This window comes from Acomys minous (assembly GCF_964271855.1).
Source record: "Acomys minous genome assembly, chromosome: 13".
Classification (NCBI taxonomy): domain Eukaryota; kingdom Metazoa; phylum Chordata; class Mammalia; order Rodentia; family Muridae; genus Acomys; species Acomys minous.
This window is the reverse complement of record NC_140495.1, coordinates 111,635,436-111,648,146: the sequence shown is the minus strand read 5'-3', so window position 1 is coordinate 111,648,146 and position 12,711 is coordinate 111,635,436. Positions and strand designations below refer to the sequence as shown.

Below are 12,711 nucleotides of genomic sequence, written 5' to 3'. Positions count from 1 at the left end.
AGAGCAGCCAGTGCTTGTTCTCTCTCTCTTTCTCTCTCTGTCTGTCTCTGTCTCTCTGTCTCTAGTTTTTGGAGACAGGGTTTCTCTGTGTCATCTTGACTTTGCTGTGGACTCACTTTGTAGACCAGGCTGGCCTTGAACTCACAGCGATCCATCTGCCTCTGCCTCCCGAGTGCTGGGATGACAGACGTAGTGTCCTTTAACCACTGGGCCATCTCTCTAGCCCCTCTTCCAACCTGCTGTTCTCACAGACACCTGACCTTTCCTTACTTCCTGATCTCAGGGGCCCCCTGTCCCTCCTAGAGGGAAAGTCCCAACTCAGAAGAAACTGCTCTAGAACAGCTGGACGCTTCCAGCATTCTCTAGGCCTCGTGGTGTGGACAGACCCTGACTCTGCTCCAGGCACCTGTTCCTTATTCTTTGCAGAACTCAGAGGCATGCTCCTGCCTCAGCGCATCTGCACTGCAGGATCCATGGTCTGGAAGGAACTTGGTTCAGCACCATCGGGAAAGATTTCTTCCCAGCTTCAGATCTTTCCTCAAAGGTCACTCTCTGACTGAGCTGCACTGAGCACCTATTTCAACAGCGCTCCAAGGGCTGGAGAGATGCTGAGACGCCAAGAGCACCTTCTGCTCCTGCTGAGAACCCATTTCAGCTCCTAGCACCACCACACCCAGGGCACCTGACATCTTCTTCATATCCACAAGACTCCTGCAGTCACCTGACCACACCCACACAGATGTGCACACCTGACCACACTCACACAGATGCACACACCTGACCACACCCACACAGATGTGCACACCTGACCACACCCACACAGATGCACTCACCTGACCACACCCACACAGAGGCACACACATGACCACACCCACACAGATGTACACACCTGACCATACCCACACAGAGGCACACACATGACCACACCCACACAGATGTACACACCTGACCACACCCACACAGATGTACACACCTGACCACACCCACACAGAGGCACACACCTGACCACACCCACACAGATGCACACACCTGACCACACCCACACAGATGCACACACCTGACCACACCCACACAGAGGCACACACATGACCACACCCACACAGATGTACACACCTGACCACACCCACACAGATGCACACGCCTGACCACACCCACACAGAGGCACTCACCTGACCACACCCACACAGAGGCACACACATGACCACACCCACACAGAGGCACACACCTGACCACACCCACACAGAGGCACACACCTGACCACACCCACACAGATGTGCACACCTGACCACACCCACACAGAGGCACTCACCTGACCACACCCACACAGATGCACACATCTGACCACACCCACACAGATGCACTCACCTGACCACACCCACACAGATGTACACACCTGACCACACCCACACAGATGTACACACCTGACCACAGCCACACAGGTGTACACACCTGACCACACCCACACAGAGGCACACACACCTGACCACAGCCACACAGATGTACACACCTGACTACACCCACACAGAGGCACACACATGACCACACCCACACAGATGTACACACACCCACTGAGGTGGATTCAGTGAGAAAAGTCCCTCATGGGCTTCGGTAGTTGAACTTTGCTCCTTACTTGGTGGCTCTCTGTGTGTGGGGTGAGGTTTAAGAGTTGTGCCCTTGCTGGAGGAAGTATGTTAAGGGTGGGGTTGTGAGTAAAGATTTCATCTGCTTCCATTGTGGTCGCTCTCCTTCCTGTTTGCCACTGAGGATGTGGCTCTCAGCTTCCTGTTCCTGCCACCATGCCTGTGGCTGGCTGCAATGCTTGTCTGCCATGATGCACTCTTAAAAAAAAAGATTGGCTGGGCGTGGTGGCGCACGCCTTTAATCCCAGCACTTGGGAGGCAGAGGCAAGCGGATGGCTGTGAGTTCGAGGCCAGCCTGGTCCACAAAGGGAGTCCAGGACAGCCAGGACTACACAGAGAAACCCTGTCTCAAAAAACTAAAAAAGAAAAAAAATATTTATTTATTTATCACTTATACAGTGTTCTACTGCACGTACACCTGCAGACCGGAGGAGGGCATCGGTTGTGAGCCACCGTGTGGTTGCTGGGAATTGAACTCAGGACTCAGGAAGAGCAGAGCCATCTATCCAGCCCCATGACACACCCTTGTCCATTGGCACTGTGGTCCCAGAGATCTCTTCTGAGTTGTCTTGGTCATGGTGTCTAATTACAGCAAACTAAAAACAATAAGTACATACACAATTTTTAAAAAGACTTAAAAAAAAAAAGATACATTCTTACTCTTCTTACTGTGTGTAGCCCAGGCTGGGCTGTCTTTGAACTCCCAGAGATCCACATGCCTCTGAATTCAGAGACCTGGCCAAAAAACAAATCAAATCAAAACAAAGAAAACCCACAAAAAAATCTTTTTTTTTTTTTTTTTTTGGTTTTTCGCGGTCTCTCTTGGCTGTCCTGGACTCACTTTGTAGACTAGGCTGGCCTCGAACTCACAGCGATCTGCCTGCCTCTGTCTCCCAAGTGCTGGGATTACAGGCGTGCGCCACCACACCTGGCTCACAAAAAAAATCTTTAAAAAACAATGTTAACTGGCTGTTAGGAGTGTGTGTGAGTCGGGGCATAACCACTGAGCAGCCCTCCCCAGTGTGCGCTGCGCTCACAACAGCCCCGTCCCTGCAGTCCCCGGCACAGCTCCCAGCAGCTCACTCCACCCTCTCCTGTCCCTCAGGCCCTGCTGCTGTTCCACCCTGAGAGGGAGCTGCTCCACTGTGTGAGCTCAGGGAACCTGCAGCTTCCTGTGTGTCCTGAGTCTCACAGCCTCCTCCTGGCTCCCCAGGGAATGACTCCCTCTAGAGGAGAAGCTCCCACAGCCGCCTCCCTCTTCTGCAGAGGCTCCTTCATGAACACAACCTCAGCCAGATGCTGGTGTGCAAGTGCAGCACCCTGTCCCCTGACACTGAGGTCAGAGTCCCCTGGGCCGTCCCCTCAGCACAGCCCTCCCTCCTCTCCCATCTGCCTGTCTGACTTTTTTTTTTTTTTTTTCGAGACAGGGTTTCTCTGTGTAGCCTTGGCTGCCCTGGACTCACTTTGTAGACCAGGCTGGCCTCGAACTCACAGTGATCCACCTGCCTCTGCCTCCCGAGTGCTGGGACTAAAGACGTGCACCACCACGCCTGGCTCCTGTCTATCTTTGACTCATGATACAATTTATGTTTTCATTCATTGACGAAACCTTTATTGTGTTGAATGTTTGCTGGGTCCCCGCACTAGAAGTCCTCGTCACAAGATAAAGATGCTGCAGCATCACAAGATAAAGATGCGCATCCTGGTGATTATGTGAGCGTTACTAGTTTCAGCAAGGGCTGTGGGAACTCCTGACTAGAGGTCACAAACCTTTAAAAGAAAACTGCAGGGCCAGAACATGGAACATGGGATGAAGTAATTTCCATCTCTGTATTCCCAGAATTACTTTTTTTAAAGAAGCATCACTTTTGTGTCTGAGTTTTGCTTGACTGTGTATGGACACCGTGTGTGCGCCTTGTATCCGTGGCCATTGGATCTTTTGGAAAAGGAATCATGGCTGGATGAGATAAACCATGTGGTGCTGGCATAGCAGAGCCATCTCCCCAGCTCCTGAACCATGTATTTTAAAATGAACATCACTTCTAACTAGACCCTACTGCAAAGCCTTGAGTGGCCACTGGGGGGCAGCACCAGGGAGTCCCAGAACCAGGGAGGAAGATGGGGCCTTGGGCACAACACAGATCCAATAGGGCCTGATCCAAGAGGAACCTGTGGATGCCTCCTCTCTGCCATCCCATAATCCACGCTTTGAAACTAAAGATGGAGAGAACCTCCAGGGAGGCTGCAGGAAGGAGGCAGGTCTCAGGAGCCTGAAGTTCATCTCAGCCACAGTGTCCTGAGTGCAGGCCCTGGTTGTACTTTGTGGGGACATGAACAGGAAAACACCTTCTACTGCTGTGACACTAAAGGACCCCAAAGGACAATGGGACAGCCACCACTAGCAGGGACGGGAAAGCCTGGTCTTCCATACAAACTAAAAAGACAAGAAATAACAAAAACGCACCGGCCCTGGCTGCTCATAATCCTGGGGCTAGGACAAGGCACTGGTTACCCCAGTGTCCCTGTGATCACAGATCCCAGCATGTGGTTCACAGTGATGAGGAGAGCAGAGCCAGGAGGTGACAGAGCTAAGGAGAGAACCAGTCATCGATGACAATGGACTGAGCTCCACCTGGGCACAGCCTGTTCACACTCAGCTCCACCTGGGCACAGCCTGTTCACACTCAGCTCCACGTGGGCATAGCCTGTTCACACTCAGCTCCATGTGGGCATAGCCTGTTCACACTCAGCTCCACCTGGACACAGCCTGTTCACACTCAGCTCCACCTGGACACAGCCTGTTCACACTCAGTTCCACCTGGGCACAGCCTGTTCACACTCAGTTCCCACATTCTCATCCTGACCCACCAGATACACACAGCATAGTGACAGATTCTGGAAGGTTCTCTATCATTTATTTCTTTCACAAAACTGTAAGAATTCTCAATCCTTTAATTTACTCACCAATCAACCCTTCAGATCAAGAAAGTTAACAATCAAGTCCACATTCAGCTTTTTATTCTCAGTGGGGACATGAGGAGCTGCAGCTCAGGGCAGCAGGGAGCTGACAGGATGGAGATGTCCCCTCCTGCCTGCTGGACCAGGAAGGTTGGCTGTGGAAGGGAGCACAGGCAGTGCAGGGAGAGGGTCCTGGTGTGCAGGGCTGGGCTGGGCTCCCCACTTCTTCACATGGAGCCCATAGGATCACAGGGAGCATCAGACACTGTTGCTAAGGAGAACTGGGGGCTCTGGACGTCACAGGAGGGACCTGAACACATGGTCTGTCACTCAGTCCACTCCAGGCAGCTGTCTTCACGCTAGAGAAGGAGAGTCAGGAACAACCGCTGTGAGGACAGCATCCCAACAGCCCACCGCTCACTCAAAGGAGATTCTGGGAGTCCCTGAGTCCCAATCATGTCCACTTTGTCCCTCCCCAAATCAGGCCCCAGAGTGTCACCTTTACAATCAGAGAGAGACACATCAGAGCTCCTGCTGCTGTCCTTCCCTAGGGGAAAAAATAATTACAAGGTACAAACAGGGCTCAAAAAACTTTGCTGGGCTTGGAGAGATGGCTCAGAGGTTAAGAGCACTATCTGCTCTTTCAGGGTCCTGAGTTCAATTCCCAGCAACCACATGATGGCTCACAACCATCTGTAATGTGATCTGGCGCCCTCTTCTTGTCTGCATGTGTATATGCAGGCAGAGCACTATATACATAATAATGAATAAGTAAATATTAAAAAAATATTTTCTGGAGGGACTATCATGGGCTGGCTGAGCTCCCCATTATCTCCAGCTTCACCCCAAGAGCCTCAGGGACAAATCTGCTCCCCCAACATTTACCTGGAGCTGGAGCATAGTCCCCCGCTTTTCCACCTGTGAGAAGAGAAGCTGTGAGAGACCAGGGAAGACCCCAACCCTAGGAAGTTTCCAGAACTGACAGCAGCCTCAGTTAGAGACAGGAGCCATGAGGGTGTGCATGTATTTCCCATTAATGAGGCAGAGCACAATTCTTAAAGGGGCTGAGAGAAAACCCAGGCCCTGCCCTCTCCTACCTCTGTTTCTCCTCCTCTTCCTCACAACAGCCACCACAGCCACAATGATGGTCACAGCTCCAAGGACACCCAGAACAGCAATGATTGTCATGATGGAGACCTTGGACTCAGGAGGCTCTGGGAAGGGAAGGGAAAGCAAGGGAAGGTGAGGGTCATGACCCCAGCTCTCAGCCCTGACCTGCTCAGGGGCTGCAGAAGGCTCCAGCTTTCCCTGAGCCCAGCTCTGCACCCACACTCTCCTTACCCCATCTCAGGGTGAGGGGCTCACGCAGACCCTCATGCACCACATGGCATGTGTAATCCTGCTCCTCCCCAGAAGGCACCACCACAGCTGCCCATTTCTGGAAGGTTCCATCCCCTCCAGGCCTGGTCTCCACAAGTTCCATGTCCTGGGTCAGTTCCTCCCCATTCAGCTGCCAGGTCAGGGTGATGTCAGCAGGGTAGAAGTCCAGGGCCCAGCACCTCAGGGTGATGCCACCTTCAGGGCTAGGGTGATGGGTCACATGTGCCTTTGGGGGGTCTGTTGGGAGATTTAAGAAATCCCACGAGTGATGGGTGTGGTGGCACACGCCTTTAATCCCTGCACTCAGGATGCAGAGGCAGGTGGATCACTTTGAGTTTGAGGTCAGCCTCATCTACAAAGTAAGTCCAGGACAGCCAAGGCTACACAGAGAAAGCTCGTCTCAAAAAACAAACACTATAATTAAGGAGATAAACTGAAATCTGCAAAAATAACATTAAATCAGTGACGACACTGGACTACGTGTGTTTGAACACTTGGACCTGTCATCACACTGGTGACCTGCAGGCAGAGCTGGTCCCCTCAGCACAGAACTGCACATTTTCCTGGGGGGACTCAGAAGCTAAGAGAGGATCTAAAGGAACCAGCAGGTCAACATTTTGGTTTGTTTGTTTTGCTTTTTTATGAGATGTTCTGTAGCTTAATATACGTATTAGAAGGATGGAAGAGGAGACAGAAAAAAATTAACTTCATGTGTGTTTGATTTCATATCAAAACAAGAGATTAGTGTCAGGGGCTACATGAAGGGTGCCCCAACTGCTGCTACCACTACTGAGGCACAAACATGTGTTGGGGGATGGTCTGATGTACTTTGATGCTAATTACTGCTTACTGTCTCTGTGACTGACCTTTTGCTCAATAAAAAAATAAAAAGCCATCCCACCTGGACAGGACAGAGGAGATAGGTGGGACTAGGAGAAAGAGAAATTCTTAAAAAAAAAAAGCTGGGCGTGGTGGCGCACACCTTTAATCCCAGCACTCCGTAGGCAGAGGCAGGTGGATCGCTGTGAGTTCGAGGCCAGCTTGGTCTACAAAGTGAGTCCAGGACAGCCAAAGCTACACAGAGAAACCTTGTCTCAAAAAAAAAAAAAAAAAAAAGGCCAGGAGGGAGGAGAGAGACCTAAAGTAAAAAGGCCATGGGTTAACTAAAATAAAACAAACAAACAAACAAACAAACAAAAACCAAACACATGGCTGGGGATATGGATAAAAAATCCGGTCCAAATAAAAAACATTAACAAGCCGGGCGTGGTGGCGCACACGTCTTTAATCCCAGCACTCCAGAGGCAGAGCCAGGTGGATCTCTCTGTGAGTTCCTGGCCTGCCTGGTCTAAGAAAGTCAAGTCTATACAGAAAAACCATGCCTCAAAAAACCAAACCAAGCCGGCCGTGGTGGCGCACGCCTTTTTTTTTTTTTGGTTTTTTTTCGAGATAGGGTTTCTCTGTGTTAGCCTTGGCCATCCTGGATACACAGAGAAACCCTGTCTTGAAAAAAAAAAAAAGCAAAAACAAAAAAACCCAAAATACAAAAACACCCCCAAAACAAACAAACCACAAAACAAAAACAAAACAACAAAAAACTCCTCCCAAAACCCCAACAAACAAAAACCCAACCTGTGTCGAAAAACAAAAAACAGAGAGAGAAAGAGACAGAGAGAAGAAATGAGCCGGGCCACAAGCCTGTAATCTTAGATCTTAGCACTCTGGGAGGCAGAGGCAGGTGGATCACTGTGAGTTCGAGGCCAGGCAGGCCTACAAAGAGAGATCAAGACAGCCAGGGCTACACAGACAAACCGTGTCTTGGAAAGAAAAAGCAAACAAACAAAAACAATAAAGAAAAATAAAAGAAAAAATAAAGAAAAGACAGGAAAAGACCCTGGTGGAGCCTGCGATGCTGGATCAGGACACTGTTTCCCTAGAGACAGGGGCATCATCCCAGCTGAGGTTCTTCTTCCTCAGGACTGAGCTGAGGGCAGAGGGAGGAGGAGCCCGCGGCCCCCGCACCTGTGCGCAGCAGCGTCTCCTTCCCGTTCTCCAGGTATCTGCGGAGCCAGGGCACGCACGTGCCCTCCACGTAGGCCTTGTGCATCTCTGCCTCACCACCCTGCTCCCACTTGCGCTTTGTGATCTGCGCCGCCGCGTCCGCCGCCGTCCAGGATTTCAGGTCTTCGTTCAGGGCGATGTAATCGCGGCCATCGTATGCAGACTGATGGTACCCGCGGAGGAGGCGCCCGTCCGACCCCACGTCACAGCCGTACATCCACTGGATGGTGTGAGAGCCTGCGGGACCCCGCGGTCAGTCCGCCTCACCCGTTCTCACGTAACCACCCACGCCCACGGCCCCGCCCACCTGTTCATACGTCATCACCCACGCCCCGTGGTCAGCCCCGCCCACCTGTTATACGTCATCGCCCCGTCCCCGCCCACCTGTTCACGTCATCGCCCCCGCCCCCGCGGCCCCGCCCACCCGGGACTCCTCAAAACCGAAAGGGAAACCGTCCCGGGTCGCGTTTCTCCTCCCGAACCTCGGACTTGGGACCCGGGCGTCTCGGCCCCGGTGTCGGGACGTGGAGGGGACGTGAGCTCTGACCGCGGTCACTCACCGCCCTCGCTCTGGTTGTAGTAGCCGCGCAGGGTCCTCAGGTTCACTCGGAAAATCTGCTCCCGGCCCTTGGCTCTCTGTGTGTTCCCCTCCCAATACTCCGGCCCCTCCTGCTTTATCCACTGCGCGCGAGGCTCATATCTCGGAGTCTCCGCGTCGCTGTCGTAGCGCATGAACTCCGTGTCGTCCACGTAGCCGACTTCCACGAACCGGGGCTCCCCGAGGCCGGGCCGGGACACGACAGTGTGGAAATACCGCAGCGAGTGTGAGCCTGGGGGCGGCGCGCGGTGAGACCCCGACCTCCTCCCGGGACCCCGGGCAGGTGCGCGGGCCGGGAGGGGAGCAGGGCGCGGGGCTCGGGACGCGGGTGGAGCAGGGGGCGGAGGGTCTGGTGGGCGACGCGGGGACGCGGCTTCCCCGGTGTCCCCCCCCCCATCCTCCCCTCAGAGTCCGTTTCCCTCCCGACCCCGCACTCACCCGCGCGGGTCAGGGTCGGGGCCAGGGCGGCCGCCAGCAGCAGGAGCAGCGTGCGCGGCGCCATCGCCTCCATCTGGGATCCGGGCGCGTCTGAGCCCCGCGGGCTGCGCGGACTTTATAACCGGTGCCCGCGGCGACGCTGGTTGGTTCCCCAGGATCGCGCCGCCCAATGGGGGTGAGAAGCGCGGACTCGTCATCAGTGTCCGGGCAGAGGGAGCTGACACAGGTTAGGAGCAGAAGTGAAACTGGGCAGATGGGGAATCCCCAGCCCTGGGCTTCCCCACCCCGGACCTCAGCGCCTGGCGACTGAGACTTTGCCTGACCTTGTGCTGAGGGACAGAGCGCTGTTTGTCATGGCGTCTCCGCCTTCTCACCCAGAAGCTGTCTGGACACCAGGAGAGACCCGAGGCCAGGCTCATGTCCTTCCCTCCACCCTTCCTCTTCCTTCTCTTCAGAAGTCGGACCCTGGAGTCTTCTAGAAGAAAAACCGCTTCCGGGATCACAGTGGCTACAGCAAGCTGTTGGGGATGCAGGTGAGAGATGCTTCTCCTCAGAGCAGAGGCGCTGGCCTGCAAGCCCCACACAGACCCACAGACACCGGGCTCTGCTCACCTGCAGGGGGCGCTCACACTGCCAAGCCCGACAGCAGGAGCCTCATCTGTGAAGAGGAGACTTTGCCTCTTCCCTCAGGGTCCCTCTTCTCAGCCTCCTGCTGGACTCAGGCTCCTCCTTTGTCTTCCCAGATGATGCATCTGAGGCTCCAGGCGGTTGTGTTTCACAAGGATCTTCACCCCACGTCCTGAGACTGTCCGTGTGGACCTGGGTCACTGTCCCAGCACAGTAGACCCCCTTGTCCGCTGGGCCGAGATCCCTGTGGAGTCAAGTGCAGCTGATCCCTGTCACACTGCACTGTCCCTGTGTCCACACACTTCCCTGGTACACTTGCTCTGGTGAACCCACCACAGTGAGAGAGGAGCTGTAACTAACTGTAAAGGAGAACAGTGATGTAGTGTGGTAGACAGAGGTTATGGAGTCTGTGACCCTCGCACTGTCTCTCTGATCCTCACTCACACTTGTGAGCTGGTGAGCTGTGTGGGACACGGTTTGATAACCAAGTTGGCTCCCGAGTTCCTCAGGCCTGTGCTGTGTGGACACTGGAGAGAGAGCGGTTCTCAGGGCAGAAGGTGCCCACTGGGGATTTGAGGTTTCATCCCTGGTCAGTAGTGTTTAAAATTTAAATTAACAAATTAATAATGTCTTTGTTTCTGGGGATTTTGATTTGATACGTCCACATTGCAGCCACACATAACTGAAGAGAACATTGAGAGCAGAGGTCGGTGGGGACTCCTGCACAGAGTCACACACAAAACTGTGTGTCACCGTGTGCCTGACCAGAGCTCCAACCTGCAGTGACCTCCTCATGCTGCTGTGCACAGCCTCCCTGACGCCACTGTGACGTTTACAGCACCTGTTTCCATGAGCCGTTCATATCAAGCGCTGTGTGGATTTTCCCTGGAAACGCCATCCTCTTGGGTCTCATCCTGACTAACTGAGGAGGCAGCTGGCTTCAGGCTGCTCCCCAGAAAGCATCTCCCTCAGTTGTTCTTAGTTTATCATCTTTTTTTGAGACAAGTTCTGTCTCCCCAGATCTGGGTTTCCTGGAAGTACCTCTGTAGACCAGGCTGGCCTTGAAATAAGGCTTGGGAGTTGGTTCCCTCTTTTAGTCACGTGACTCCATGGATCAGAGTCAGGTCCTCAAGCCTGGTAGCAAGCGCCTTCAGCCTTGAGCCATCTTGATGGTCCCTGGAGAGCAGTGGACTTGACCTTCCCTTTGGAAGGTTCCTTCACTCCTAGGCTTGGCACATAGAGAGCTGGCCACCCTGACGCTAGACACGGCGTTTACTGGCCTGAAAGGTAGCTTGTCTTCTTCCTGTGTCCTTTTCTAAAAGGTTGGAAGAAGCTGAACGATTAGAAAAGTTATGAGTGGATATGAAGGGGTTTGAAAAACAAAGAGTGGGTGAGCTAGGAAACCCGGAAGTGTCGCTCAGTCTCCCTTTGGGAAGGATCGCAGAGCGGGCTGTGCAGCTGGAGGGGTCACTGGTGGAGGCTGAAGCCCTTGGGAAGCAAATAGCGCAGCTGGTAAAGGAGAAATAAAGTGTTCAGACCCGAAACTAAGAGCGGGAGTCCCCTGCTCTTGCCGCCCGCCCTGCTCCACGTACTTTCGCTTTATCACCATGAACTTTCAGTTTACGGTTGAAGGGCAGACAGTCCACCATGTTTGGCAGGCTAACCCTGCAGGAGCTTCTCACCTTGAGCCTGCAGTCAGGGTCAAGGGTCCTGGTGCCCAGCCTGCTTTTCTCCTTTGATTCTGTCCAAGACCCTTGCTCTGGATGGTGCCAACCACAGCCATGGTGAGTCTTTTCTCAGCTGAACCTTCTGGAAATGCGCCCTAGACAGCCCAGAGTGCTGTTTCCATGGAGACACCAAGTCCCACGCAGTTGACATGAAGATGGATTGGCACTCTCCTGTGGCACCTCCAGCTGTGGTCTCGTGTCACCTAACGTCTGGATGTGTTCCAGAAATCACTGTGTAAACACCATACAGTGAACTCATATGAACCTGCACGGTATGTCCTGTGTTACACAGGTGGCTCTGTGATGTATAGAACCTGTATGTCATGTGTGCCGTCAGGAGTCTCAGTAACATGGGTGTGTGAGGGTGTTGTGTATGTCATAGCGGGCGCTCTCGCTCTCTCTCTCCCTCCCTCTCCCTCCCTCTCCCTCCCTTCCTCCCTCCCTCCCTGTGTGTGTACACGCATGTGCGATCTGTGAGACAGGTTCTCACTATGTGACCATCTGACCTGGAACCCACTGTGTGGCGCAGGCTCCTCCCGCCCTCAGCTTCTGGGTTGCTAGGGTCGCACTCAGGCGCCATCATAAAGATATAATAGCCGCTTTTCAGTAAGCAGTGCGCTATAAAATGTTAAGGAAGAATGTTAAATGAGCACACAAATTACTAACAACTGTTGTCACTCTCAAGGATTATGTTCCGTGCATATTACACGTGCTCTACTTCAGTTTCTTATTCTGAATACTGTAGCTATAAGCGTCTGTGTGCGCGTGCCTGCAGTTCCTGTGGCGGCCACAGGAGGGCGCCGCACCCCGCCCACCCCGGAACTAGAGTTAGCAGCAGCTGTGAGCCTCCGCCAGGGCGCTGTCACTGGAACCCGGGTTTTCTGCAAGAGCAGCCAGGGCTCTTAACCTCTGCGCCGTCTCTCCAGCCCCACACACGTGCTGTATTTTTGCCTTGTGTTCTTTTACTTCCTTTTTGCTGTACTGGAGTGTTGCAGAAAATAAAAGGCTATTACTGTTTACTATTAATAACCTATAATTACTGTGGGGTATTTATTTAACCTGCTACCATATCAATAAAAGACACAGACGCCTGTTAGATTTTTAATATCCCTGTGCACTGGGATGGGCAGAGCCCCGCCCCCTAAACTGCCCTCATCTCCCGGCCCCACACCCAGGCCGATTGCTCTAGTGATTCCTAGCTGGGCTCTTCCCGTCCAATAACCCATGAGCACTGCGCGGCTCTGCTCTGCGCTGTTCCTCTCCACCCAGGCCACGCGCTTCT

At 53.3% G+C, this 12,711-nt stretch overlaps 1 protein-coding gene and 1 long non-coding RNA gene across 4 annotated transcripts; one reads left to right on the top strand and one right to left on the bottom strand.

The window, feature by feature from the left end:
- Positions 1–4,533: 4,533 nt before the first annotated feature.
- Positions 4,534–9,211, bottom strand: LOC311581527 (H-2 class I histocompatibility antigen, L-D alpha chain-like). Of its 2 annotated transcripts, XM_084753894.1 has the most exons (8): positions 9,076–9,211; positions 8,600–8,869; positions 8,001–8,276; positions 5,940–6,215; positions 5,696–5,812; positions 5,484–5,516; positions 5,098–5,145; positions 4,534–4,957 (listed from the first exon to the last, which is right to left on the bottom strand). In XM_084753894.1, the coding sequence occupies exons 1-8, from the start codon at positions 9,146–9,148 to the stop codon at positions 4,953–4,955; spliced, it is 1,098 nt and encodes a 365-aa protein (XP_084610020.1). In that variant the 5' UTR covers positions 9,149–9,211; the 3' UTR covers positions 4,534–4,952. The 2 variants fall into 2 exon arrangements, with proteins under 2 accessions (XP_084610020.1, XP_084610021.1); XM_084753895.1 differs by lacking the exon at positions 5,098–5,145.
- Positions 8,808–12,458, top strand: LOC311581556. Of its 2 annotated transcripts, none has more exons than XR_014773794.1 (4): positions 8,808–8,920; positions 9,046–9,301; positions 9,454–9,608; positions 9,694–12,458. It is a non-coding gene; the product is annotated as an uncharacterized lncRNA (long non-coding RNA). The 2 variants fall into 2 exon arrangements; XR_014773795.1 differs by having other exon boundaries at positions 8,816–8,920; positions 9,531–9,608; positions 9,819–12,458.
- Positions 12,459–12,711: the final 253 nt, after the last annotated feature.

Coding starts and splice junctions, on each gene's coding strand:
- LOC311581527 (XM_084753894.1), bottom strand. CDS start 9,148: ATGGAGGCGATGGCGCCGCGCACGCTGCTCCTGCTGCTGGCGGCCGCC. Junction 6,216..8,000: donor GGAGACGCTGCTGCGCACAG/GTGCGGGGGCCG, acceptor ATCTCCCAACAG/ACCCCCCAAAGGCACATGTG. Junction 5,517..5,695: donor GAAGAGGAGGAGAAACAGAG/GTAGGAGAGGGC, acceptor CTCTTCTCACAG/GTGGAAAAGCGGGGGACTAT.